Raw genomic sequence first — 27,659 nt, 5'->3', positions numbered from 1 at the left:
TACACACAAGACAAGCAATGGGCAATGAGCAACAGCCAAAACTTAGCACATATGCTTGGCTAATCCTACACCACAATTTTTTTTTATTTGCCCACTTTCGTACCAGTCAAATTTCTAATAACATCCATATTAATGATTAGCATGCTGATCCCTAACTATTATATGCCTAACAATCTATAAGACTGCCAGAACGTTATACAGCACTGATATACTGCATCAAAGGTTACCTTCAAGGATTTGAAAGGGAGCTCACCAAGAAAACTAAGTAATTTTGAAGGTAGAAATGCCACAAAGCCTGATGCTGTACTATAATCAATAAAATCTGGGAGGAGCGACTATTCTTGTAGCATGTCTGAAGAACAATAAAGAAGTTATGGTCATAACTACATCAACAAGAAAGCCACTGAAGAAAGCTGGCATATAAGCAAAAGAAACTTTTGCTCCTGAACAGCCACTAAGACCAAGGTCTTAATTCCCCTTACACCAACAAATACTGAATAATCTACCATATTTTACTAAAGTAAATGATTCATTCCCAAACAAAACTGAAGGTGAAGCCAACAATGAGAGCCAGACCAAGGAGACAGCAGAGCTATGAAGAGTCTCAAGAAAACATAACCTCTACCAGAAGACAAAATGCCAGACAAAAGTGATGCAATGATTTACTACTAATGGTGAAATTAATAAACCACCTACTTTCAGAGAATGTGCAACAAATCTAAGTGGTGCCACGGATATCCCAACGGAACGCTTCTCTAACAAATGAAACCTTTGTTGTGGAGTGGGCCATAGGTGTACAAAGGCCAGGACAAACTGCCTACAGCAGCAGCAGCAGCAGCAGCAGCAAAAGCAGCAGAGAGTAGGCGGGAGGGTAGGGAGCAACAACAAGGGCCAAGCACAAAGACAGGGAACAGCCGCTAAACGAGCAGTAAGGGTGCTGAAACAAGGGAGCTGCAAGAGCACCCACGCATCAAGGCTAGGTAGGACTGCACAACTGGGAGAGACACCACCAAGGTAAAAGGGAGATGGCAGAAGCTTCTACAAGCCGCAGAGACAACAAAGAGCTTGCCAAAATTGAAATGGCATCCTACCTGGTAGGCTGTGTTCTGCAAGGGAGGCACAACCAAGAAAACTGTTTAATGATTCATCACAATCCATGTTTGCAATGCACTCACTCAAGCTGCATCCCATCAAATGTCACACGGTTAACCACTGGACTGTACTTGCCTGGGAGCAACCGCAGTCATTTGTTCCTACCACACAACTCCTCACTATAATGTGATATGGCCACAATGTCACTACCACAAAGACAAAATTGCCATGAACTACTAAACAATAAAAAATGTCCCTTAAAAAAATTAGGATTGGGTAAAAGGGAAATGTATAGAAACAGTGAACTAGTATAGTGCACAAGATAACAAGTACAAATGCCCACCTTGTCCAGTGATGTCATTAACTGGAGCAATTCTTGGTGCTAATAATATCTCCCAAGCTGGCATTTGAATACTAACCCCAAATGACCTTGCAGTATTTAACTAATAATTACAATGAAATAGACAAAAACCTACAACTGAGTTGCTAACAGCCAGGTGACTTGGTTTTTATTAATCACTTTTCTTACCTTAATATTATCTTGCTATTATATATTCTTTTTTCTGCTATTAATATTATCTTGTTTCTGTTATAATAATAAAACAACCTCACAACAAAAAAACAGAAATTAAAAAAAAAATTACCTAAAGAACATTGGCTACCATAACTGCAACAACTTCATAAAGGAGTGATTATAAAGTCTTTAGGTGGTCATAAATATTTCAATGTTGATTTAGACAACTCAACCCTTTCTTAAATCTTTTACAAAGTGGGCCACCTACTTAATGCATTGGAACACTTTCCAAAGGTGATCATATTACTTGGCTCACAGGAAGATAAACTAACCTCTTTTGAAGCCGTATTTCTGATGTGTTACATAAATAATGCCCATCATGTTTCAGCACTCACTACGGGACGCTAAAGTGCTTTTAAATTTTCAATATGTGATATAGAAAGTATTGTGCGTAGGTTACTAATGGACCATAAAAAATTATTTATAGAACAAAGAAAGACAGGAGACTACAGTGACTGCAGTGACTGCATCACTGTTGGAGCAAGCTGCTACACACCATGAATCAATAATACACACATATCGCAATAGATTGATGCCATACTTTTGTTGATCACACTGAAATTCACTGCAGTCTTCAGTCATTCCATTCTTACTGAAAGCTAACTTGTATGTTTGTATCTGTAAGTCACAGTACTGTAAGATATCTCAAGTTAGCTAAACCAAATGGCCGTGACACTATAGAGATGAGAGTGAATTAAAAAAAAAAAAAGCATATTCCGGCAGCAATACACTTGAACCTCATTACACAAAAAGACAATATTCCCCTGAAATTTCCACAGAGCTCCCAATATGTAAAGCCACTGACAACCACCCAGAATGTGTCATGAAGAATAACACTGTTATGAATTATATGGATGTAATAAAACATGTTGTAAGCGACTTCAGTAAAAATTGCCGCTGAAAGTAATAAAACAAGTAGTTAAGTAAAGCTATATGTTGGCCCATCTGCAGACAAGCCTGGTATGTGACGGAGGCATTCAGATTACTGTGTGTAGTCAGCTGTTGCTTAATTTTTATATTATATAGGCAACTACACTTTATCTATGCACATTACACGGTAAAAGAGCATTTATTTTGACAAGCAGCACTGCCTTTGAGGCAACAAGCAGAAAACTCATCATGAACCGTGGCACTGCTCATTACATGGTGGTGCACTCAAGTGCTTCTGTGCATCAGCATGCGATTCACTTATGCAGTGACCCTGTGAGATACAAATTGTCATAGCCTAAATCTGCCATCCATGGCTGCCAATACAATCAACATTCAGTTTTTCAGACTCCCTACGGGCCGTGAAATCGTCTGAAAAAAAATTAATTCATGCTTTTTTACTTTGCTCAACCGGTCAAATTGCCACAGCCATGTCCAAAATAGCCCTCATGGCCTGCCAGTACACTCATCAGGCATTTCAGTGCTCCCACAGGCTCTCGTGAATACGTTCAGTACCTGCCAAAAACCCTGCTAAACTATGTGCCAACCACCAATTGCAAATTTGAGACTCATGATGAGCGCCACCGATTCAAAGCGCAGATAAAAATTACGGCTCTCTCAAAGCAGTGTTTCAAAGCAGTGACTCTGACAAACTGGCAGCGCGGTGTGAATGCTCGCACTTGGGCACCTGCTGCTGTGCGTAATTGCCGCGTCTTTCGCGGCAACACCTGTTCGAACCTGTGCAGAAGCGTACATCCGTATCAAACAACACAGGGTGAAAAATGGTTCGCAATAACTGCACTCCATTCCGGGACTACAGAAAAATTCGTATCACCCCGAAATCCGTACAAGCAGTGATCGTATCACCGAGGTTCTACTGAAGACTGCATAAATTGTTGCTTGCGGCATTCTTCATCGTTTCATTGTGTGCGGATTCTTCCACTGTTTTAAAGAAATTTCATTGCATATGTTGTGGGGGTGCTATCACCCCCTGTAAAGCCGTTTGTGCCTCAACACACACGCGCGTTTCGCGGACAGGCCGCAGTTAGTTTACAAGGTCACTAGGCGAGCAGTGGCTCTGCGCTCGCGTGGGTTAGGGTTAGCGCGTTATGGTACGTTGAACACTTGGCAGGTGAGCGATGTCGAGCTCGGTCAAACTGGATCAAGCTGGGAATGTTCAACACAACATAACATTTGTTCAAATGGGCCTAGAACACCCATTCTTTTTTTATTGCATACAGTATTCATTCCGGGTTATTGTGATAGGCTGATTTGCTTGATAACTCACAGTTTAGAAATAGAGCCTACTCCTAACAATACAAAAACTATTTATTAGTTTCAAAATACATATTGTATTAGAACAATAATTGCATGTTTGAAATCAGCACATAAAAATACATAAGCTGTGAAAGTTTCATAATGATATGCTCAAAAACAAGAAATATGTTTCAGAAGCAGGGTCTCCCCTTAAGATCCCAAAATGAGGCCATGTAGTGGTACCACAAGCCTTAATGCAGTCTTATTCTTTAATGCTCTTTGGTGCTGCGCACTCCAATGGGTAAGTATTGCAGTAAAGAAAAATAATGAATATAAACTGTAAACGTGACTTTCTCTAACTTCATTATAATGAGGTTCAAGTGTAGTTTAGGCACTGGCAAGCACGCTAGTATTGCAATTGCAACTTCACTCTCCACTTTTTTTTCCCAGGCATTCATCCAATTATACTACACAGATGAACACATGCCATAATTCCTAGAGACTGCATCATCATCTTGCTTTTTATCACAAGTACTACTTAGCTACTTAGGCAAAGAGAAATGAAGCAGTGCCGCGCAGCTCCAGTGCATTGTATGCCACCGAAGCAGTCATATGCGGAATTACCCAGAAGAAAACTTGCGCATATCACATGTTTGGTTGTTCATTCTACAGTGAACCACATCTCAATGTGTCAAACATATTCATGATACAAGCACTAGTTGGAGATTGGTAGCAGGTCAGGGACCTAATGTGCCAATGAATAATGTGGATCTAGCCACACCTAAAAACACTACTCAAATCACAGAAGGCTATATTGCAACATTAATGGCTGCTTGTGCCGAGTTAGTAGGCATAGATTTTGTTAACAAAAGCTCGAAAGCAGCAGAAAAGCATGCAACTGTTTCCTCCCAATGTAATTTAATATAATTATACAGCAATTATAATAAGTCTTTAATATTAGAAAGGCTACTCAAGCTAGGACATAATTAAAAGCTGTCCAACTCAGTCAAAAGATTCTCTGATAGTCCGAATGCGGCTAAAAGAGCATGGTACTGTATTCTTGTTCTTACTACATAATTACAAAAAACTAAATGTATGACTCTTAACATCTCTTGACATTTTTGCATTCTGTGCACAAGGCCAGAGAATGTTATCTTAGTAGTTTCTTTTCAGAACTTATAGCATAACAAAAGCAAAAAATGAAGAGCTACACAATTCTACCTCAAGAAAGAAAACAATTAATATGTAGCAAGAAATACACACCCTCGCACGCTGAGCATTGATGAGCTCCCTCTTTTTGTGGTTCCGTTGGTACATGGTAATGATGCGCCGAAGGCGTGTGTTCAAGTCGGAAGGAGAAGGGAATTCCAAAGTGCCCACTTCGCCTATGAAAAAAGGAAAGCAAACAAAAGATAAGGCAGAACAAGATGTGCTGAGGGCATGCGTGCATTTAAGCAATGTAAATGCATAATTTCCAATGCTTTTGCTGTCACATTCACTTAATTGCAAGAAATCGTTGTAAATGATGGTGACCGACACCGTGCATACCTGGGACATAACATGATGATGCCTTACTCAAAGAAACACAGGACCCTGTGGGTCTTATTGTCATACAGTTGATGAAACTATAGTTGAACCCGCCATCCGAAAGGCAATTACATATAGCACACACTACAAGAGACTCACCGAGGCAACAGAGGCCTACTTCGCTGCCTACAAAACAACATGAGCCTCACTTGCAAGCAGCAGGCTCAGTGTTTCATTGGTCTCAGGTTGTTCACACTGGCCTAAACACAGCTCTAACAGTCCTTCCCCAACGATCTCTCAGGGTGATATCTGGGGTTTAACGTCCCAAAACCACGATATGATTATGAGAGACGCCAGTGACAGCCTTAAAGGGGCCCTCTGTCACTATTCAAGCCACATTTTTTACTTGCTGATTGCGTAGACTGAAGGATGGACAGATTAATGCAGGATGAACGGCAGCGATAGGGGCACACAATGCGATGTTATTCAGCCTAGAAAAAAACAAAATATTTAAAGAAATCTCTACTTTCAACTCGATCTTCGCGGGGTCACATGACCACATTTCACTCACTACTAAAGTTCCAAGGCACCACCAATGGTATGAGCTAAAAGCTCCTACATCGTGGAACCTTGTAAACCACTGTTGCCTGTTTCATCCGGCACAGCAGCGATAATGCAGTTCCCATAGTAACTATGGCAAACAATGTGGCACCGCACCCCAAGAAAAAAGGGTGAGACAATAACAATGCGCCGAGGTGAAAAACCATTCATCTTTTCATTACCGTAACACTCAAAAGTGCACAACAAGTACAAAACAAGGCTGCTCAGGAGGGTAACCTGGAGGCAAAAAGAAAAGCTTTCGCATAACAACAAACCTCGTGCGTGCATTTTTCTGTGCTTGGAGGCCACAGGCTAAAAACCAGGCCACACCCTTGCCGCTTTTTCAAGTTGCTCAGATCTTTTTTTTTTATTATTATAAAAAGTACAGAAAACAAAACAGACTCCTCGAACTCGCAGTCTCGAACTCTGAGGAGGATACTTACACTGCTTCAACAACAATCAAAGAGTGTACCGCACGCATGAAACGAAGCAACTCACATGAACGTACGGAAGCAATAAGCGAATGGAAGCAAAAGAGGCCTATCGCATGGACATCCGACCCGCGCAAGCAAAAAGCCAGAGGCAGGACTGTAGCCAGCACCCTCTAAAGCCCTTTGTAATTGTAGTGATCCTTTTTTGTTGTGACAGCGCCTATTTGGCATTCAATACAAAAGCATGCGAAAGAAAAACAAAGCCCAATTATATTCTTTTTCCCAATCACTTCTACATTACATTTATTCAATCATAGGACTGCACTCGTTGCCGTCATTTCCACCTGCGGTAGGCCACTACGCGTTGATGCGGTCGGACAGCAATGTACTGACTTCACTGCATGATTAAAATATTAAGTCTATTGATATCGGTCCTCTGACCTATGCTAAAATTATCTCAAGCCATCAGTCTACGCAACCCACAAATAAAAAATAGGTGCTTTAACCCCTTAAGTGCTTTATTTTTTTTTTTGAAAATTTCCCAACCAAAAGTGTTTATTTTTTTTATTGCCGATTTTGAATCTGATTGTACTAAAAAGTAGCTAGTCGACGTTGAAAAAATATTTGTACCACATACTTAGTCAAATCAAAACACGGACTAACGCAAGGAGGCCTGTTGCAGCTCCTGCACCAAAAGCGAGTTTCCTTTCCCAACTTTTCCCGTTTTCACCTCGCTTCCGAGAGCAAATGAAGCACCTTTGAAGAAACTGCTGAATATATTCCATAAGGTCGTCTGGCGATGACAAGTTGAAAGTCTTGCCTGGAATGGCAAAGAATGGAAAGCGAGGAGGCTTCACAGGAAGATTGTCCGCATCAAGCAGGATCCACTGGTGAGAACTCACGATGTTCGCTTCCGAGCTGTTTTCATCATCACCGGAGAAGATGCTCAATTCACCGCCATCACTGTCTTCACTTCCGGACACAAGATAAACATCTGTATCCGAATCATCATCATTCGAAGAAGATGACGAAAATGAAATGCTGCCATCTGGTGGATTACACGCAATCTAAGCTGTAGAAGGATCTAAGCTGTAGAAGGAACTTTCCCTCTGAGAGGGAAAGTTCAGGAATTCAGAGTTTCACTTCAGAATAGGTACGCGGCTTTAACCGAGGAAACCGACCTTAGCGTTGACACAATACATGATAATCTGACTAGTATCATCAAGGAGTGTGCAGTGGAAGTCGGGGGTACAGTCGTTAGACAGGATACTGGTAAGCTATCCCAAGAGACGAAAAACCTCATTAAGAAAGGTCAAGCTATGAAAGCCTCAAATGCAACAGACAAAATAGAGCTGGCGGAGCTTTCGAAGTTAATCAATAGGCGTAAAGTAGCCGACATAAGAAAGTATAATATGGAGAGAATTGAGCATGCTCTAAAGAACGGAAGAAGCCTCAAAGCTATGAAGACAAAACTGCGCATAGGCAAAAATCAGATGTATGCATTAAGGGACAAGGAAGGCAAGGTCACAAACAATATGGATAGAATAGTTAAGGTAGCGGAAGAGTTCTACAGAGATCTGTAGAGCAGCCGAGGCATTCAGGATGATAACGTAAGAAGGAGTAATAGCGCAGAGGAATCTGACATCCCACCAGTATTGACAGGAGAAGTAAAGAAAGCCATAAAGGGAATGCAAAGAGGCAAGGCAGCTGGTGAGGATCAGGTAACATCAGACCTGTTGAAAGACGGTGGAGAGATTATGTTAGAGAAACTGGCCACTCTGTATACGAAGTGCCTCTCGACGGGGAGGATACCAGAATCTTGGAAGAATGCCAACATCATCTTGATCCATAAGAAAGGGGAAGTCAAGGACCTGAAAAATTACAGGCCCATAAGCTTACTGTCCGTTGTCTACAAGCTATTTACAAAAGTAATTGCTAACAGAATTACAGTATATAACCTCGTTACAACGGATCTGTTTACAACAGACATTCGGATATTACAGACCAATCTGCGGCGTTATGCCGACCTCCCTATCCGGTCTATTGATTGAGCTTCGTTTACAACGGATTCTGGTACAACGGACATTCGGATATAATTGACTAAAATGTCAGGCCAGCAATGTGGTCAGGACTCCTTTACAGCGGACTTTTCTACCACGGACATCCTAAATTCAATAACTTTCGACTTCAAACATCGCTTAGCATACTTTCGGCGCATTCGGGACGGGTACAGCGCGTCGCGGATATCGACGTACCGATTTAGGAACGAAGGCCGCCGATCTCCGGTCTGTCAATGATCAGCTATGCCTAGCTGTAGCGACAAAAGATCGGCGCGCAGCGTGCTTGATGTTGCGTTTTGGGACGCTGACGCGCGAAATTACTAGCCGCTGCCACCGCTTCTCCGAGCGGTCGCTGCGCGGGGAGCTTGGCCGGGGGGTCCGCTGCCGATGCGCGAAATGCCCATCCGCGGATCTGAGGAGCCAGCGTGCGATGTAATTCGTTGCGTGAGACAAGGACATTGCGGCTTCTTCGCGTTCGCATGTCCGCTAGTGAGATGTTCTTGCCCGTAAAGTTCGGATTCGTCTTGCACATCGGCACCGTGAGCGGAGTTAGGCCTAGCCACGACATCGAGTAGAAAGCTCAGTTGCGATGTGCGTGGCCGCGGTGCCCGATGTTTCAAAGTACGTCATGCCCGATCGCGAGTACAAACAGTTGTCCCGCGGTTGTCTTCGTCATAAGCTCTGAAGGGCTGATAAGCAGAACCTTTAACAGCGGGTAGTCGCACGCCTGCGATGTTCGACACGAGTGCGGCGCGCTATCGTAATCTGATGATTGAGCTTCCGCTTGCAGCTGCCAAACTAAAGCGTAATTATATTCTAAATTATCGTCGACCCGTGAACACAGAACGAGTTCGAACGCGTCAGCGCAATTTTCGACAGCCATGGCATCGCGACGCACAAGCAGCAGACGACGCTCCCGAAGCGAGCATCACGGCAGAAGCGGCCAATCAGACGCCTCGAAATGAGCTTCAAACATGTGCTTTTTGTACGCTTGTTGCTAAATGGAGGATCTAGATGAAACTGAGAACTTGAACACGGAGAAATGCTCTTTACGACGAGCCCAATATGGTGGCTTTTTCTTTTCTTTTTCTTTTTTTTTTGCTATTTTCGCAATTTTCGTCATGTCGGCCGACGAAAAAAAAAAATTTCTTTATAGCAATTCTACGTACTTTTCAGTGAAGATATTTTGGAATCAGATAGAAAAAGGGCTACAGAAACTGAAAATGCAATTTTCCAAAAATCACATTTTTTTTGTCCCCCATTAAGAATACGACCATGTTTGTGACTTTCGATTCTCTCCGGTTATAACAGACCCATTTAGTGTTTACATAAAAGTCTGTTGTAACAGTACTTGGATTTTACATACTCCTTTTACAACAGACCAAAATCCTCTTCACTATGAAGGTCTGTTGTAATGAGGTTATACTGTAATACGACATTAGAGTTCAATCAACCAAGGGACCAGGCAGGATTTCGTACAGGATTCTCAACAATAGACCATATTCATACTATCAATCAGGTGATAGAGAAATGTGCGGAATACAACCAACCCCTATACATAGCCTTCATAGATTACGAGAAGGCATTTGATTCGGTGGAGACATCAGCAGTCATGCAGGCACTGCGGAATCAAGGCATCGATGAAGCCTATATAAACATAATGGAAGAAATCTACAGCGGATCCACAGCCACTATAGTCCTCCATAATGTAAGCGACAGAATCCCAATAAAGAAGGGCGTACGGCAGGGAGAGACGATCTCTCCAATGTTATTCACCACATGTTTACAAGAAGTTTTCAGGGCCCTAGTTTGGGAAGAGTTAGGGATAAGAGTTAATGGAGGGTATCTCAGTAACCTCCGATTCGCTGATGACATTGCATTGATGAGTAACGCGGGAGACGAATTACAGCTCATGATTACTGAACTGGATACGGAAAGTAGAAGAGTAGGTCTGAAAATTAATATGCATAAAACTAAAGTAATGTGGAACAATCTTGGCAGAGAACAGCGCTTTGTGATAGGTGGCAAGACACTGGAAGTTGTAAAGGAGTACGTCTACTTAGGACAGGTAGTAACCGCGGAGCCGAACCATGAGAGTGAAATAACTAGAAGAATAAGGATGGGTTGGGGCTCATTCGGCAAGCATTATCAAATCATGAATGGTAATCTACCACTATCCCTCAAGAGGAAGGTATATAACAGCTGCATCTTACCGGTACTTACCTACGGAGCAGAAACCTGGAGACTTACAAAGAGGGTTCAACTTAAATTGAGGACAACGCAGCGAGCGATGGAAAGGAAAATGATAGGTGTAACCTTAAGAGACAGGAAGAGAGCAGAGTGGGTCGGGGAACAAACGGGGGTTAAGGATATCATAGTTGAAATTAAGAAGAAGAAATGGATATGGAGCACGTCGGCAGGATAACCGGTGGTCATTAAGGGTAACTGACTGGATTCCAAGAGATGGCAAACGCGTGAGGGGGAGACAGAAAATTAGGTGGGTAGATGAGATTAAGGGGATATGTGGGCCTTTGAAAAATATTTTTCAAAATTTGAGTTAGAATGATGAAAATTTCAAGGTTTATGTAGTTTTGTATGCTGAACTTAAATACACAGCTTGTTTTAATGTATGTTATACCATTCTTCCTTAACAGAGACATTTTGGTAAAAATCTTTTGTCATCTTTCCAAAAAAATGTACTGCATAGTTATTGCTAAACTCCATGTCATTATAACCTACTGTAACCAAGGGGTGCCAAGCAACAAGTTTCGTCATTCTAGCTTGTCTAGAACAAAAGTTGTAGGCATTTGAAGTTAATGTTTGCAGTACCAGCTCGATTACTTTGATCAAAAGTGACATTTGTTTTAATAAATAACATTATCTTGCATTACTTGGTAGTAATACGGCACTTACCAAACACTTAGGTTCTAAACAAAAGAAGAATGATTAAAATTGGACTTGTGGAAGCCGAGAAAACGTGATCAGAAGATTGCACACTGGCTGAAAAAATGAAACTGAGAAAATCAGAAAAAACGCAAAGCATTGTTTTTAAGAGTTGTGCAACCAACATAGTAGGTTTATTTGATAGCAAACTCATTAATATGCCCCAGGTGAATAATCACTGCATGGTTTTGCTTGGTGACGCCGCTTTGCTGCTTGAAGGAAACTGGCCGAAGCTGCCCTCTTCCGCTCTGCACTAGCGAGACGTTGACAGTCTTTCTCTTCTGCCCTTTGGATGCCCTTGCTGCTTTGCTGTATTTGCATTTCTTGCAGAATCCGAGAGGAAGCTTCTTTCATGCCGGCATTGTACCTCATGACTGCCTCTGCGACCGCAGTTTCTACTGCAACTAGGGAGGCATGTTTAGTCTTTGGCATGAGAGACCAGATCACAGAATGCAGAGATTCGTTCGCATTTTGCGTCTTGCCTCGGTGGCAGCGCTCCAGGAGCCTTTTGTCAGCAAGTCGTTCATAGACAGGCAGGAGCGCCTTGCTGACATGTTCTGGCAAGCTCCGGTGCTTTGGAAGTGGCTCTCCTCTAGCAGCAGCAGCATTTTGCTTGCACCACGAGTTTGTACCACTTGGGCACAGGCTGTGGTTTGGGTGCTCATCTGTCGAAGATATATGATAGTATGTTGCCATTACGGCTTTGTGCATACTATCTACATTGCCCACATTAGACTTCAGTGCCCAGCTATAATACTTAGTGAGCTTTGTAATGAGCTCACCTGTCAGGCGGCCTTTGCCACTCAAACCCCCACCATGCTCCGTTTTGTGCTTCTGGATGAGGTTGCGAAGGGCAGTGCCCATCCGCTTCTGCACATGATTAATGCAATCTTCCTTTGCAATGTTTACGTAACCATAAACTTTGGCGTCTTCGAGGGCATGGAAGGATCTACTGTCACCATCACAAAGTATTGTGGTGTAGCGCAACCCATGACGTGCCAGGGAGCACTCAAAGAGGGCAACAGCTGCCTCTGGTTCCATCTGGCCAGACTTACTTTCGGTATTTTTTTGGCACACATGATTGGCTTTCCAGGCACTGTACCCAGGATCATTTTCTGGTGGTGCACGTTTGCAGCCAAGGCAGAAGTTTGACAGTACCTTGAAGTCAAGCACATACCCCGAAAATAGCTCTATTACCGCACCCACACCAATATGAGACAGGTGGCCCCTAGTCATCCAACTGCCGTCGAAACAAACCGCGACGTTTCCAGTATTCCCGAAATGGAGCGTTTTGTACAGTTCCTTCACTGCTGAAGCAGAGTCAGACATCACCCCTTTGCAAGCCTCCATTGCAGCTGGGTTGAGCCTTTCCTTCAGGTGTCCTTGATATGTCTTATGATGCAGGCCTCTGTGGGATATTCCCATAGTAGAAAATAAGTCATTGAGCGCTGTTTGCCCATTACCGGTGCTTTGAACTGCACGGGCCGCGAGAATGTTGATCTCGAATGGATTGCACTTTGCCGTTCCAGACACGCGCCGCGAGCTCCACTTCGCCTCCAAAACGCCGCAACTGTCACATTCCAGGCTCAATTGCACCGCGATGCCGTAATCTTTCGCACCTCTGGAAATGGAAAGGGTACCTCCGCACTCGTTGCACTTAGCCCTGCTGCACAGTAATTCATTAACAAGATCGATGTCGACGACCGTGTACGTCGCGGCCGACGTTGAGGGGGCCGTGTCGTTGCGCATCGTTGCGAGGGTCCGCAGCTTCCGTTCAGTGGCCGAGAGAGACGATAATGCGGCAATTTTTTCGTCGGCTTTTTGTTGGAGCTGGTCGCGATCATCGTTGCTGAGGAACGTTGTGTCGATTCTCCGTCGCTGGTCCTGGCTGTCAGGTCCAAGGGAGCCGCCGGTGGGCATAACGATACCGCCCGACGTCGTTGTGCCGGCCGTGGTCTCGTCGACCGATCCGCTTTCCGATAGCCCGCCGTTGCCCGATGTTATCACCGTCGGCGAAACGAAGGCGTCCGCTAGCCTTTTAACGCGTTTCCTGCGCCTTTTCCCGAACTTGTGGACGGTGCGGTACTTGCGGTACGGCGGCATGTCGCACGCTCGCGCTCGTCTTTATCCGATCAATCCGCTTCAAAATGGCGAGGCGATACGCATGAACGACGCGCGGGCTGGCGCGGGCAGCTGAACACCTGCGCGTCGCGCGGACCAATGAGAAACCTCCATCTGAGCATTTGAACTTAGCGCGCACCGCGCGGGCGAATCAGAAGCCTCCTCTTTACCACGTGATGCCAAGCAGCCAATGATGGGTTCGCATTCTGCTTTTACTATTTTGCGCTTTTGTCTGCTGTGACGCGCCGCAGGAAGCTCGTTTTTGGCGGGAAAAAGAGCTGAAGGATCGCTCTTTCAAACCAATCCAAGATGGCCGCGTAACGACGGCGGGCTGTGGAATGCGACGGCGCTGAAAATGGTCGTTTTTAGCAATGTTTTCGCGAGAAACCGCGTCGCATTAGCTTGTTTATTTGACAATTTCTTAAAAACTACGCGTCTGAAATGCCCAAAACTTCGGATATAGGTGGAAGGGACCCCAACAATAACGAAAATGACAGAATTTAAAAGTGCATTTTTTCGCGATTTTTCGGTCCTAAAGACCCGCGTCCCCCCTTAAGAAGTTTGCAGGTATAACGTGGCAGCAGAAAGCTCAGGACCGGGTTGATTGGCGGAACATGGGAGAGGCCTTTGCCCTGCAGTGGGCGTAGACAGGCTGATGATGATGATGATGAAGCTGTAGAAGAGCGCCTCTTTTCCTGAACGCTAGAGGGGAGTACCTATTCCGCTAGGACGAGCTCTGCTCGTCCAAAGCAGTTAAGGGGTTAAGTGTTCGAGGGCTCCTCTAAAGAGGAAAAGGAAAAAAAAGGAAGAGAGAAAATGCTCAAGGCTGTAACACTCAGCAATTTAACTTTTGGGCCAAGTCCTGCCCCCTTGCAATTTTCCCGTATCAAACTTCCAGCGTACTCATGGGGACGAAAAGCCACTTGTAACACGCAACAACTACCTGTAACTCCACTTGCACTTGAAGCACTTGCTTCATGTGCAAGTGCAATTATTCTGTTACAGTGAAATCTCGGTATAACGAATTTCAGGGGACCGCGGAAAAATGTTCGTTATTCTGAAAGGTCGTTATAGTGAAAGCCCAAAAATTTACCATAACAACAGAATTTCAGTAACGCAAACGTCCTACCTCTGCAACGGTACGTCCTTGAACTCGTTTCTCACAACGTACACGTGAACGTCAGACAAGGCACGTTTATTTGAAATATCGTTTTTTGACGGGTGCAGCACAAACTCTGCGTCACGAACGATTCTAGACCGTTCGCATTTTTGTGCGCCGCTTCGGTCGCTGTTCCGCTTTTTTCTATGAATATGCGGAGTTTCCTCAAGTAGTCCAACGCATCTGTGGCCGACACGGACTCATCGCGATCTTCGGGTGCTACTGTGACATCGTCGTCCATGTCATCGCTGCAATCCTTAAGGCCCAACCGCATGCACGCGATTTTCGAGCGACGGCGACGAGCGACATGATTTGCCTTCGCGGAGGGCCATCCATCGCCTTTGCTTGTCGCGTTGCAGCTTTCTGGAAAACTAGAAAAAATCGCTTGTCGCCCGGAAGTGAGCGTGACGATTTCCGGCAACATGGCAGCATCACCGATCCTCGCTTCGGTTGCAATTTGCTCTTGATGCTTCCAATCGGCGCATACTTTAAGGAATGCAAGTTAAAGCCTACCTTCTTTACAACCCCATCTCACGCGGAGAGCAAGGCAGCGGCCGTATTTTGTCGTTAATTTTGATCGACAGTTCGTTTTGATGTTTCGGTAGTAGCTTGCTGCATTGATAGTAGCTTGCTGCAATGCCAACGTCGTCGTCGTGTGAGGTAGCCCTTCTCCCTGCGAAGCAACGATGTGAGGCGCTGCGGCTTTTTTTAAACGTTCTATGACAGCAAGAGGAAACGTCGTCGAGATGCGCCTCGTGGACTAACCCCAACATAACGCAGTTTGCAAAGTGCGACGTAGCGTAGGCAGCGTACGCTTCCAGGCGCCCCATGGGATCACAGCACTACTGTCGCTCGCGGTTAAACATAAGATTGCGGAAAAAGAAAGTCACGAACCGCTTTTATGGCATCCTTCTCTCAAACAAGACAATAATAAATTTGGCATGCTGTCATTCATCTACTCTGTAATTCTTTTTCGTAATTTGCCTGCGCGCACGCAATAGTTTTCAATCGAGCAACCGTGACACTTTGTTGCGAACATATGGGTGCTCCCGTCACGAGTCGCGACAGCGTGACGGAGCCCGTTTGTCGCAGAGTCGCCTTCGCTCGAAAGTCACGTGCAATGCATGCGGTTGGGCCTTTACAAAACCTGATGCGCTGTCGCCTCCGCAACGGAGGAAAAAAAAAAAAGTTCTCCGCCTGCGTCTTTCTCCTCCCGCGCCATCTCAGGTTTTTAAGTAGGGCGTCCGCTCTTCGCGCTACGTCGTCTGCTACACTGAAATCTAAGAATCCTCGTATTTCGGGTTATAAGTTCGTAGTACTGAGGTGTTGTTAAGATTAAACGGGAATTAAATAACGATCGTTATTCTGAAATGTTCGTTATTCTGGAGTTCGTAGTAGTGAAATATTTTCTCATTGAAACTATAAGCAGTCGGCACGGGATTTCTTAAAAGTTCGTTAATTTGAAATGTTTGTTAATGTGGTGTTCGTTGTAACGAGGTTTGACTGTAGAAGGTTCACGAGGCAACCTAGTCGAATATAGTCAGGTCATTCAGTGACTAGTTAAGCGTTCCCCCCATTAAGCTCATTTAGCAGAAGGATACCTTCAGTAGCCCTGTCCTTACCTGGCACTTGAGGCACAGTAGTTGTGGGCACAGCAGGATTGGGTGCAGGCTGTTCTCCAGTTGGCGCCACTTGCTCTGAAGACTCTGAAGGAGGTTTTGCCTCTGAAGATGTAGATGGCTCAGGAGAGACAGGCTCTTCTTCATCAAGGTCCTTCTTTCCTTCTTCGCGCTTGTCTTCTAGGTCCTCAGGATTCCTATACATGATAATGACACGTAAATGGATCATACAATTTGAAAATGAATCCTTAAGGGGAGACATGCACTTGAAAAATTATTTTTTTTATTTCTTGATTGATTTTGAAGAAGCTTTCTGAGTTTATGTATATTTGCGGGCTAATTTCAATTATGCGATTATTTTTTTCGTATAATGCGTAGTTTTCAAAATACAATATATTTCATGTGCCTTTTGGGGAGCAAGATTTTTTATAAACGGAGTGACTTACAAAGTAAATCTGCATATCACGATAATCTGGAATCAGAACTGTGTGCCGTGCAATGAAAATGGATGTTCTAAACCAATTACAACAAAAGTTATGGCATGTTGCACATTCACGCTTGGAATGTTGAACATGAATGTTCAACATGAAGTGAAATTCCAGCTTGAAATTGACTCACGAATCTCTTGTTGTACGCAGGTGTGAGTGATATGAATTGCAATGCAGCAGACACAAGAAGATTCCATTATAAAAATGGCGAATTTGACTGACCGACAAAGCAAATTCTGGGCTAAATCTGCAGTATGGAACCGCCGAAAACAGGATGCAGAAAATAGCTTGGCATTTTCCGCTCGTGAGAGTCGCAGATATGGGACGGATGACATGAATCCGTGACGGGTAGTCACATGATGCACTGTCTGCCGCTGATAAGACTAAATTTAGACCCTAGTGGGGATTCACTATAAGCGGCAGGTGGCATGACTACCGTATTTACTCGAATCTAACGCGCACCTTTTTTCCGAAAAAGGAGTCCAAAAATCGCATGCGCGTTAGAATCGAGTACCGAAAAAAAAAAGAAACTCTGTTATCGTATTGCCATCGACATTTCAAAATGGCCGCCTCCTACGCGTCTTGGCTAGGCCATTTCTGCCATTTTTTCAGTTCGTACGTGTGCTGAGGAGATTGTCATCCCGTTCTGCGTTCGCATCGACGGCATGGAAGTGCCGACTCCAAATACTCGACGAGTGTACCACAATGCCGCATTTAAATGAATAGTTATTACACGTGCAGAGAGACGGACGGAAATCGGGCCGCATCGCGGTCGTTCGGATATAGTTCGGAGTTCCCGAAACGTGCGTGCGAGACTGGCGCAAACAGAAGCAGAAGATTTTTTACAGCAAAGCTTCACGAAAAGGTTTCAGTGGCCCAAAGCAGCGCCGGTTTCCCGAAATCGAAGAGTGTTGACAGCGACGATGAGTTGCCCGACAGCGACGAGGACTGATCGATCACGCGACTCGTATCGCCGCCGTAGTGGTGACAGTTTTAGCGGCAAGGCCCGCTTTTTGACTTTGTGTTTTACTTTTTTGAAACTTCAGTTCTTTAAAACCCAAATACTTGTTCTTCTGAATGTGCGAAGTTTGACTCCTACGGACTTTTTTGTTCTTTTCTCTCACGAAAAACGGGTGCGCGTTACAATCGATGTATTACTTTTTTTTTTTTTTTGGTCGCGGAAAACGGGTGCGCGTTACAATCGAGGGCGCGGTAGAATCGAGTAAATACGGTAATATGAATATTTATCATGACTACGCGAGACTCGTATCGACATTCTGCTGCACCCTTACTTCATGGCAAACTCATGTCACAGTCACATCACTAGGCATGTGAGAATATTCAAGCACTTCGAATATTCGAACAAATATTACAGTACTTGAATTCGCTTCAACATGAATTGAAATTGAAATTTCGAAGTATTCGAAACGAACGAATAGGTGTGTATTAGATCGTATGTAACCCCCCTGTAGAAGTGGTTTCACTGCAGCATAAGAGTGCTAGGCCGTGAAAACACCTATCCAAAAAAACGACACTGCCGCGAAGCCCTGCTTCAAGGTTAAATGAACATGCTACCCTCACATCGATTAAACATTCTTTTAAGTTTAAAACTTGTTATATGGGTTTATATGCTCTAAGTATAGTAAATTTTAAAACGTTAACACATTTTACCGGCTCTCACTTGCATCCTACTTCAAATCCTGTTACTATGCAAAGTTGCTTCCACTTCACTTTGAACCGAAAAGAGTGACATTCGCACATGCCTTGTTCCAATTTTTAAAAAATATGGTGCAGATTAGTTGGGTCATGACAAATATGCTCATTTTTCTTAATAATAATATTATTATTATTATTATTATTATTATTATTATTATTATTGATATAATATTATTCGTACAATTTGATTCGAAATTATTCGACCAAATCACTATTCGCTTTGAACCTAAAATTTACTAGTATTCGCACATCCCTACACATCACCCTTGAGACAATGACCTGCTCTTCACTTTGATACACATTTTTGATAAGTTCATAACGCACTCAGGTTGTGACATTCTGCAAATTGTCTAAAGGATGCAGCCAAGAGTAACAGTTTTGCATTCTATGTTACATCCTAAAAAAACGACTGCTCCAAGATATACATAACATGTTACGCTGTAAAGCGGTGAAACGAATTCACCACGTACTTCATTACATGGAAGTTCAACCGCAAACAGCATGCATCAAAGTCAAGATACTATGTGGATATGATGCAAGAATGATGTTCAATAAACGTCCTTTCTTTTTTTCTTTTTGCAGATATGAAATAAACTAACTTTACACATGCAGCTTGCTTTTAATTAGGTCAACACTCTGTTTATATTTAAAGGAAATATTGCACTTACGCTGTCATTTCTGCTAGAAGGGCCGCACCATCAGGAGGACCACATCGTGCCAGAAAGCACAAGGTGTGATCTTGTCGCATCAGGTTAAACCTTTCATAACCTGCAGAACATATACAGTCAACAAACGTCTAAATAAAATTTTAAAAAGAAATACACATGTATACACAACCACTAGCAAACAAATTAGGGGTGGGCAAATACAGTCAAGATTTCAAAATATGAACCGAATATTTTCCTTATTCAAAGCATATTCGAGGCAAGTTCAACTTGAAACCACACTCTGGGTGCCACTAAACTGCACATGATACAGCTCAAATGCATTATGCACATCGATATCTGGATGCCGTGAATAGCTGCCGTGTCTGTTTCCGTGTGTGCACACTTGAACAGAAGTAAAGCGTTATCACAACAATGTATTCTGTAATCGTCAAAGGTTTTTTCTGACGCACTGTATGCTACAGCCTCAAAGCCAAGCTGGTGGGACCCTCAACACCGAAACATCAGTGGTTGGCAGCTTGCATCTTTGACCCAGAAACATTTCATTGGGTGTTGCATGGCATGCAATTGCAGTAAATTCCCAATTCCTGCTAGTGCATTCTCGCACATTCTGCAAGTGGCTGGAAACAGTAGAGCACAGTACACACACACATTGCCAGGACAAAGCATGCTATATATTTTACACCATCTAGACAAAATTTGCCCAAAAGTTTATTTGCTGCACACTTGTTCCTTATAAAAGAGTCTTACAAATTGGAAGTGTTGCATTAACCACAATACAAACAGAGAAATCTGTTACTGAAATATTTTCCAATGTTCAGAACTAACCATGTTTGTACACCCCTATCAAAAGGGATTTGTCAGCATCCTCGTCCCACCAAGGTGCTGGAGGTTCACCATCAGCTGTTGGTGGTGGAATAGGAATGTCCCTGCACAGTAAAACCAAATATCCTTTTCAAAAAACGTGTCAATATGGAAGCAGAAAAAAAAAAGTCTTCCAAAGCAAAATAAAGACTAACGCTGTGGCAGATCTCTTCAACGCATGCCCAATCACTTGAGTGTATGCTCAAGATGAAATTTAATGTCTTGACCTCATCATGTAACGACAATAAGCTCAGTCATCAAAACAAACTTAACACAGCTTCTTTTGCAAATGTCACACAAAATTTGCAGTGAGCTGCTGTACCATGTGCGTGGCAGAAAAAATAACTGAATAGTATAATCCAGAATTCCCACAGCAAGCCAGTGATCCACAAGTCATCAGGAACCAATAGACATCTCAGTTGCTAAAACTGGACGTGAAATGCAAGCAAAAAAAATACCATGTTTAGACAAGCGTCGCATATTCACATTTACTAACTCAGCAAAAAGAAAAAGGGCAAAAGTGCAAAAATAACTCAAACTGAAGGATGCACTCTGGATCCGCAGCTGTCAACTTAGAACACTGCCATCTATCACACCACAATGGCTGTGTTCTAAGAGATGAATAACTGATAAGTAATGAATAGTTGTGGTGCTGCATGCAAAAGAATGCACTCCACAGCCACATTCCTGTCCATGGCTGAAATGGAGAAACATCTGACTGGTTTCCCTGGCAGCTGAAATGGCAGCAATTCCCTTGTCACCTTCCAGATGCCGCTAGGAAGATGCGGCTCCGTGAGAGCGTGACATTATCGGGTTGCCACTAATACGAGTTTCAGCTCCTACTAAATTTTTCTTGCTCCGTTGCGACGACCAGGTACTTTAGAACCAACAAGTGTTTTGTGGCATAAAAAAATACCGTATATACTCGCATAATGATCGCACTTTTTTTTTCAAAAAAATTGACGCCAACTTCGGGGTGCGATCATTACGCGGGGTAAATTTTCCGTGAAACAATATTCTGAGCACCGAAAACGCAAAGAAGTCGCTAATCTGAATTCTTACGATAGCTATCATGAACATAACAAAAAATAAAAGAGTAAGGCTTACCTTTGTAATAAAATGCACGCATTACGCAGGAGCTACATGCATGGAACACTGCCCTTTTATTTTTGAACTCTCTGACCCCCTAACGTTCATTCTGAGTCCGAAGCGTCACTGGCGTCAGTGTCGTCGCTGCACGATTCCCTGTCGGAATCGGCAGTGTCTTCACTGTCCCACAGACGGTCATCTTCTGTCCCGTCGAGCGCTTTGGAAATGCCAGTCTTCTTAAAGCTCTTGACGACCACCTCGTCGGAAATGGTACTCCACGCTTCGAGAATCCATGAGCAGAGGACTTCCACGGAGGGTCTCCTGATTTTGCCACTTGGCGTGAAATCGTGGTCGCCCGCCGCCATACACTCTGCGTACAGCCTCCGGACGTTGTCCTTGAACGGTTTGTTCAGTGACACGTCCAGAGGCTGTAGCAGCGAAGTTAGACCCCCAGGGATCCTTGCGATTTCCGTGCGCCGCTCCTTCAGCTCGGTACGGACACTGTCAACAAGATGGCCCCGAAAGCTGTCCAGCACAAGAAGTGAAGGAAGCAGAAGCGCTCCTGCTCTTCGCCCCCAAACCGTCTTGATCCAATCAACCATGAGGTCTGCCGTCATCCACCCTTTTGCTTGAGCGCGGAAGTGGATGCCACGGGGAAAGTTTCCCTTCGGAATTGTTTTCCGCTTCAGAATCACGTACGGCGGCAGCTTCCGCCCGTCGGCCGTCACTGCGAGCATCACGGTGCACCGCTGCTTCTCCGCACCACACGTTTTCACGAGCACACTTCGAGCACCTTTCTCGTTCACAGTAGTGCTTCGAGGCATGTCAAACGTCAACGCGTTTGGTCGGCGTTGCCTATCTGTGACAGCAGGAAACCGTTCTTCTGGCGTATCCTCGTGACGAACCTGTGAAAATCGATCACTTTGTCTTCGTACGCGGATGGAAGTCGCTGGCAATACGACGTCCGCCGCCTCAGCGACAGTCCATTCCGCCGCATGAAGCGTGTCGTCCAGCCGGAACTGGCGCGGAAGTCCTTTGTGGCTATTCCCAGCCTCCGGGAAACTGTGCGCGCCTGCGTCCGTACCATGTCTAACGACACGGCACAACCGTCTTTGCGCATGTCCCTCACGTATTCGAGGACTCTTTTCGATGTCAGGGAACTTGCCCGTTTTGGGTCCGCGGAAAGCCCGGCGCATGCTGTTCGTAGCCATGAGCTTCTCGCGCTGTTTTTTTCCAATATCGGATCCGGATTTCGTCGACGCCGAAATGTCTGCCGGCAGCACGGTTTCCGTGCTCTAGCGCGTAATCAAGCGCCTTCAGCTTGAACGCGGCAGTAAAGCTCGCATACCGCCCCATGGTGAAACGGCGCTTCAACAGACGATCACAAAGCACAGCCAAAAAAACGTGGTGTCAGGTGACGCTGTGACGGGCGGCTGGGATGGCGGCGACACGGCTTTTTCAGGAATTATGGGAATGCGTCGGCAGCTTGTTGCTGCGGGATGACAACAGGTCGACCAACAGGCGGCCGCCGCTGTAACAGTGCGGGACAGCAAAACAAACATGGCGGCCCACAGAGCGAAGCGACCGCGTTTTTTTTTTTTTTCTTCTTTTCGTCAGTCACGGTGGTTGTGAGTACGTCACGCGCGTCAAAACAGTCTCTTCTGTCTAAATAAGGAATGCTTTCATTTAAATCAGTAAATTTACGGCATTAGCGTAGTGACGCCTGCTTTCAGATCACAGAAACAAAGATGGGCGCGTTCAGCTGCCACAGACATAAAACACATGGCGGGCATTCAGTGAAAACTGCGGCATTTGCCTTTACTGCAATTCTAAATGGCACGTGTCCGCCAACGGTGGGCAAAAATTACGAATATGTTTGGTGCGTGCAGTTCACTTGGCGAGTTTGGAAGAGTTATTAACGCAACATTCGACAGATGATAAACGCGACGATCATCGGCTAGACTTGGCACACGACATATCGATGCGGCAAGTTCGAGGTGCGATCATTACGCGGGGAAAAAGAAAAATCGAATTTAGACGACAAAATTTAGGGGTGCGATCATTACGCGAGTAAATACGGTAGTGCAGTGCTACAGCTGCCACGACAAGACAATGTCTCCAATTTGATTTTCCAAATGAACAAGGTTTTACGGAGGTAAAATGTAAAAGTTAGGACTGAAATAACACAGCGACTGCACAATAGATTTGCACAATAGGTCAGTTTGATTCCGCTGCACCACCTCAACCTATTCACATGGTGCTGCATCCTGCCATTAGTTTCAGCACTAGAGAAATGGAGTCTTCTGAACCGTACTGCTCATTTCAAAAGGTGCAGGACACGTGCAGGGCTGGTTCATGATTTTCTTGCAGCTTCCCCATGGAAAGTACCGGCTCTATGCAAATACATGCGTACGATGCAGCAGCACAGCAAACGATGCAGCACACAGTTAGGCACAGTTTAAACTCCACCAATGTGCATCTATTGCAACATGCTTACACCTCAGAAACCAAACATTGTGCAGTTTGAGGCCCCAGTCAGACTTACATGGATGAAGTACATTTAGCCAATGGCGTGCAACATGTTGGCAGCTTGCCACTTATTTCTTATTTTTAGTGTCACATTGTGCCTGTACCATTAAGCTCAAATTGTACAATTTCTGTACTTTTCATCCACTGCCGTGAACCAGTTCAGAGCAGTGCATGGCAAGTACAATGCACATAGATTGTCATTCGGTCATGATGAATTTTCACAGTAAAAATTATTCACAAATTTCCGCTTTCTCTTAGTGAGGAATTTGCTTTGAAATAAAATGCATTTTATTGAACGAAAAATAATAAGCATATGCACTGTAGTAACTCATACTAGAGCACTGCATGGGCCCGGGCAGGCCCGAAAGCCCGGGCCCGGCCCGGCCCGGCCCGCGGGCCGGGTAAGGGATTGTTGGATCGGGCCCGGGCCGGGCTCGGGCCCGTGATCTTCGGGCTCGGGTCGGGCTCGGGCCTGAGCCAGGCCCGTATTAGGCCCGGGTCTCATACGTATCCGTATAATTGCGTGTGTACGTTGTTTGGCTTTGTTTTTGTTGTGTTGTGGGGTTTAACTTCCCGAAGCGACCCAGGCTATATGAGACGCCGTCGTTGAGAGCTCCGGGTAATTCAAACCACCTGGAGTGCATTGGCGTGCACAGAAATTGCACAGTACAAGACATCTACAATTTGGCTCCATCGGTATGCTACACGTAATTTCAAGAAACGCCTAATATAAGTTTCCACCATTATAGTGCGTGAAAAACGTTCTTGGGTACCGTGTAAGGAAAGCAAGGGTAAACTACCTAGATTAGTGTACATAAGATGTGCGCATTTGTATCTAGGGAAACATTTCGAGTACGGAGCTACGCTCGCATGCCCGCCGAGCCTGTTTCCGCCTGCGTGACTTCATAGACTGGTCAACGTGACTTGTGAGTCATTAATATCTCAGGAGCTGCTTTCCGTGCAGTTTAAGTGCAAGACAAAGAGCGACTCTTATCACAGGGCGAACGCCGTTGTTGATTTTTCTATTGCTAGTGGTGAGGCGCCAGACCATAGCGACACTTGTTTCGCCGAGTGTGGCTCACAACTGGAGTGACGAGGCTGGAGAAGCGATCCCGGATTCTGGGAATAACCAACACACACACAGACTGATTAGTTTTATTTAAACCGCCCTTTATTCAACACACCGTTCACGAGTGTTTCGTTTTAAATAATTTTGCAATGAAAACAAATTTTCACGTAAAAGATGGCGGAGACCTCGTTGCGCTTAGGCACCGGCTATGCACGAATGAAAGGACTTCTATCTGAGAAATCGCTTCGAAATTTGCTTTCAGAAGAAGCCCTCGACATATTCCGACAACCAAGCCCATCCTCCGGCAGTCAGGGGCACGCCGTTTTTTTCTTTTTTTTTTTCCATTGAATTGTGCAATAGATGAAGTTTACAGGAGACTTACTACTATTACTTAACAGCCCTAGCTCGTATGCAATTGATGTAGACTCAAACTAAAAATGTCTGCCACGTTGTTTTTTTTTTCTTCACTTTATGTAGTTAATATATTTTGTAGTCGTTCTTTGAAATGCAAAAATAAGATTGCATATGGCACTGCGTGCGCACATGAAACAGCCAGCTATGACTCCAATTATATTTTATATTGCTCTGCAATTATTTCGCAAGAGTGTTACGGGCGTAATTAACCGAAAATATACACAGTACCAGTGAAAGTCGTGACACTGAAAGAAGTTCCTAAAACAATCTCTAGAAAATATCTTGTGTGCGGCAGGTATCTTCACAATAACCGAAGGTTGGACAGTGCCTCCTTCATGCTCAAGGCATAACTAGCTGAAACGGGCCGGGCCGGGCCCAAACCTTTCGGGCCCGGGCCGGGTACGGGCCACATTTGAGAACACCGGGCCGGAGCATGGCGTTTTCGGGCCGGGCCGGACCCGGGCTGGAAAAAGCGGCCCGTGCAGTGCTCTAATTTCATACTGCAATGCTATCACTAGCTGCATGTGCATGAAAAACTGACCTGGCTGGCACTCCTGCAAATACATGCTGATGCAAATCTCCTATGATTTCATGTTTCAGGTAGTAGAGAAGGCGAACCCTCAGAAGAACCCTAAAAAGAAATGTATAGTAAATACAGGGCCTGGACTAGTAACTCGGCAAACCAGAGGATAGAAGCCTTACTTGTTAGCATGCCGATGCAAGTGCTTACGATAGCCATCATCGCAAAGGAGAAGGTCAGGGTTATACTGATCATCCCGAGCCCAGTCAGCCAACATGTCAGGTGAGTCTGGTTCTCCTTTACCATTCTTAAGCTTCTTTCCCTTCCGCCCTCTTGGCACAGGTGCTGACAGACCTAGACACAAAAACCTTTATCAGTTAACTCTGATCGTATTTCAACCTAACACAGAGCATAACTTTACAGGGACTGTATAACTTCAAACATTTCTTGGAATTATGAAAACAACGATGTTTTCATCTCTGCATTCGGCTCTGAAAGAGGGGAATAAATGACATGCGGCGTCATTTCACAGTGAAAAAGAGTGTTACCAAACAGTGTAACGTCACGAGTTATCTTGGAATTTAGCAGAGACTACACTTAACCCCTTCAGGGTTTTCGCCGTACATGTACGGCACAGCGTTTATTTTTAAAACGTGCGCCTTTTTCGATCATTTCTTTTGTTTGGCCTGTGCTACCACACTTCAGGAATATGTGGAATTTTTTTCATGCGCCGATGTCTCTCCTTTGTATTTTTTTTTCGCTTCCCAAAACGGCGCGCCGCCTATCGCTTGCCCATCCGAGCGCGTTCGCGGTGCAGCTGGTTTAAAGTGCGCGCCTTTTTCGATGATTTCTCTTGCTTGGCATGTGCTGCCACGCTTCGGGAATACGTGGAATTTTTTTCATGCGCCGATGTCTCTCCGTTGTTGCTTTGTTTATGCTTCGCAACATAGCGCGCCGCGCGCCGGCTATCGCTTGCGCAACCAAGAGCGCCCGCGGCGCGGTTTGGTTTCAAACGCGTGCCTTCTCCCATTTCTCTTGCTTGGAACGCGCTGCCATGCTTCGGGAATACGTGTAATTTTTTTAATGTGCCAATGTCCCTCCGTCTTTTTTTTTTTTCTTTCCAAAGAGGCACGGCGGCTTGTAGTCTCGCATCAGAACGCGCGCACGCGGTCCGGCTGGTTTCGGTTTCGTCCTTCGGGTGGTTTTCGCTTCTTGCGCCCACAAAGCTGATGGCTGTTTGGTTTCTAATCTCTCAAAGGGTGACCACTTGTTACTCTCTCGTTTATTGCACCCCGGCGCGCGATTACATCTGTTTCCGTGCGGCGCTAAATTACACAAACGACGCCGCCGTGATTGCGTTTCCTGTTTTGGGGTCTCGAAAAAACTAACTATTTGTTGGCGATAAGACGAAGTATTACTGTAGCTTTTTCACTCGTTTTGCTTTCCGGACGGGCGCACAACCATATTTTTCTTCCGTGCGCTCACTGACGCAGTTCGCTTACAATATGGAAGCGCGCGCCGGTTGCGCTGCTGCCGGTGAGTCGAGCAGCGATTTTTCCGATGCGGACTATTCCCCAAGTGCCGAATCAGAATCTGATTCATTGGATTTCAGTTCGTCAGACGAGGATTTTTTGACGAGTTCAGACTACGATGACGATCAAGGAGCGACATCTGAAACACGTGCGCGAGGAGCCATGCTTCAAAGGCTATCACACGCTGAAAAGTTTTTAGTGTTAGAGCACGAGCGTTTTTAACCGGAAACGTACTCTGGTGTGCTTATTTTTGCATGTTTATGAGCTATGTTTAATACAATGCATAATTTTTATTCATAAAAAACTGTGAAGCTTTTTCTTTAGGATTCTGCTTGATTTTACTACGAATAAACCATATGTATGTAACAACAAAACTGATTTTTTTTGTCACTTGACAGTCACGAAAAAAAATTTTAGACAATTTTTTTCTTAAATAGAATCGTCTGAAGAATTTATTTCAGCA

At 44.6% G+C, this 27,659-nt stretch overlaps 1 protein-coding gene across 4 annotated transcripts in view; it reads right to left on the bottom strand.

Moving 5' to 3' along the window:
- Positions 1-27,659, bottom strand: part of LOC119376795 (chromodomain-helicase-DNA-binding protein 8) — a 178,252-nt gene that overhangs the window by 92,858 nt on the left and 57,735 nt on the right. For 3 of the 4 annotated variants that reach the window (XM_037646514.2, XM_037646526.2, XM_037646538.2), the window contains exons 20-25: positions 25,847-26,018; positions 25,686-25,775; positions 20,008-20,108; positions 19,183-19,282; positions 16,314-16,507; positions 5,114-5,235 (exon numbers count right to left, since the gene is read on the bottom strand). In XM_037646514.2, coding sequence (XP_037502442.1) covers positions 5,114-5,235; positions 16,314-16,507; positions 19,183-19,282; positions 20,008-20,108; positions 25,686-25,775; positions 25,847-26,018 — 779 coding nt within the window. Of the gene's footprint in view, positions 1-1,091; positions 1,107-5,113; positions 5,236-16,313; positions 16,508-19,182; positions 19,283-20,007; positions 20,109-25,685; positions 25,776-25,846; positions 26,019-27,659 lie in introns of all 4 variants that reach the window. The other variant, XM_037646517.2, reaches the window with a different exon arrangement.

Source organism: Rhipicephalus sanguineus, chromosome 1 (assembly GCF_013339695.2).
Source record: "Rhipicephalus sanguineus isolate Rsan-2018 chromosome 1, BIME_Rsan_1.4, whole genome shotgun sequence".
NCBI lineage: Eukaryota > Metazoa > Arthropoda > Arachnida > Ixodida > Ixodidae > Rhipicephalus > Rhipicephalus sanguineus.
This window is presented reverse-complemented; position numbering and strand designations above follow the sequence as displayed.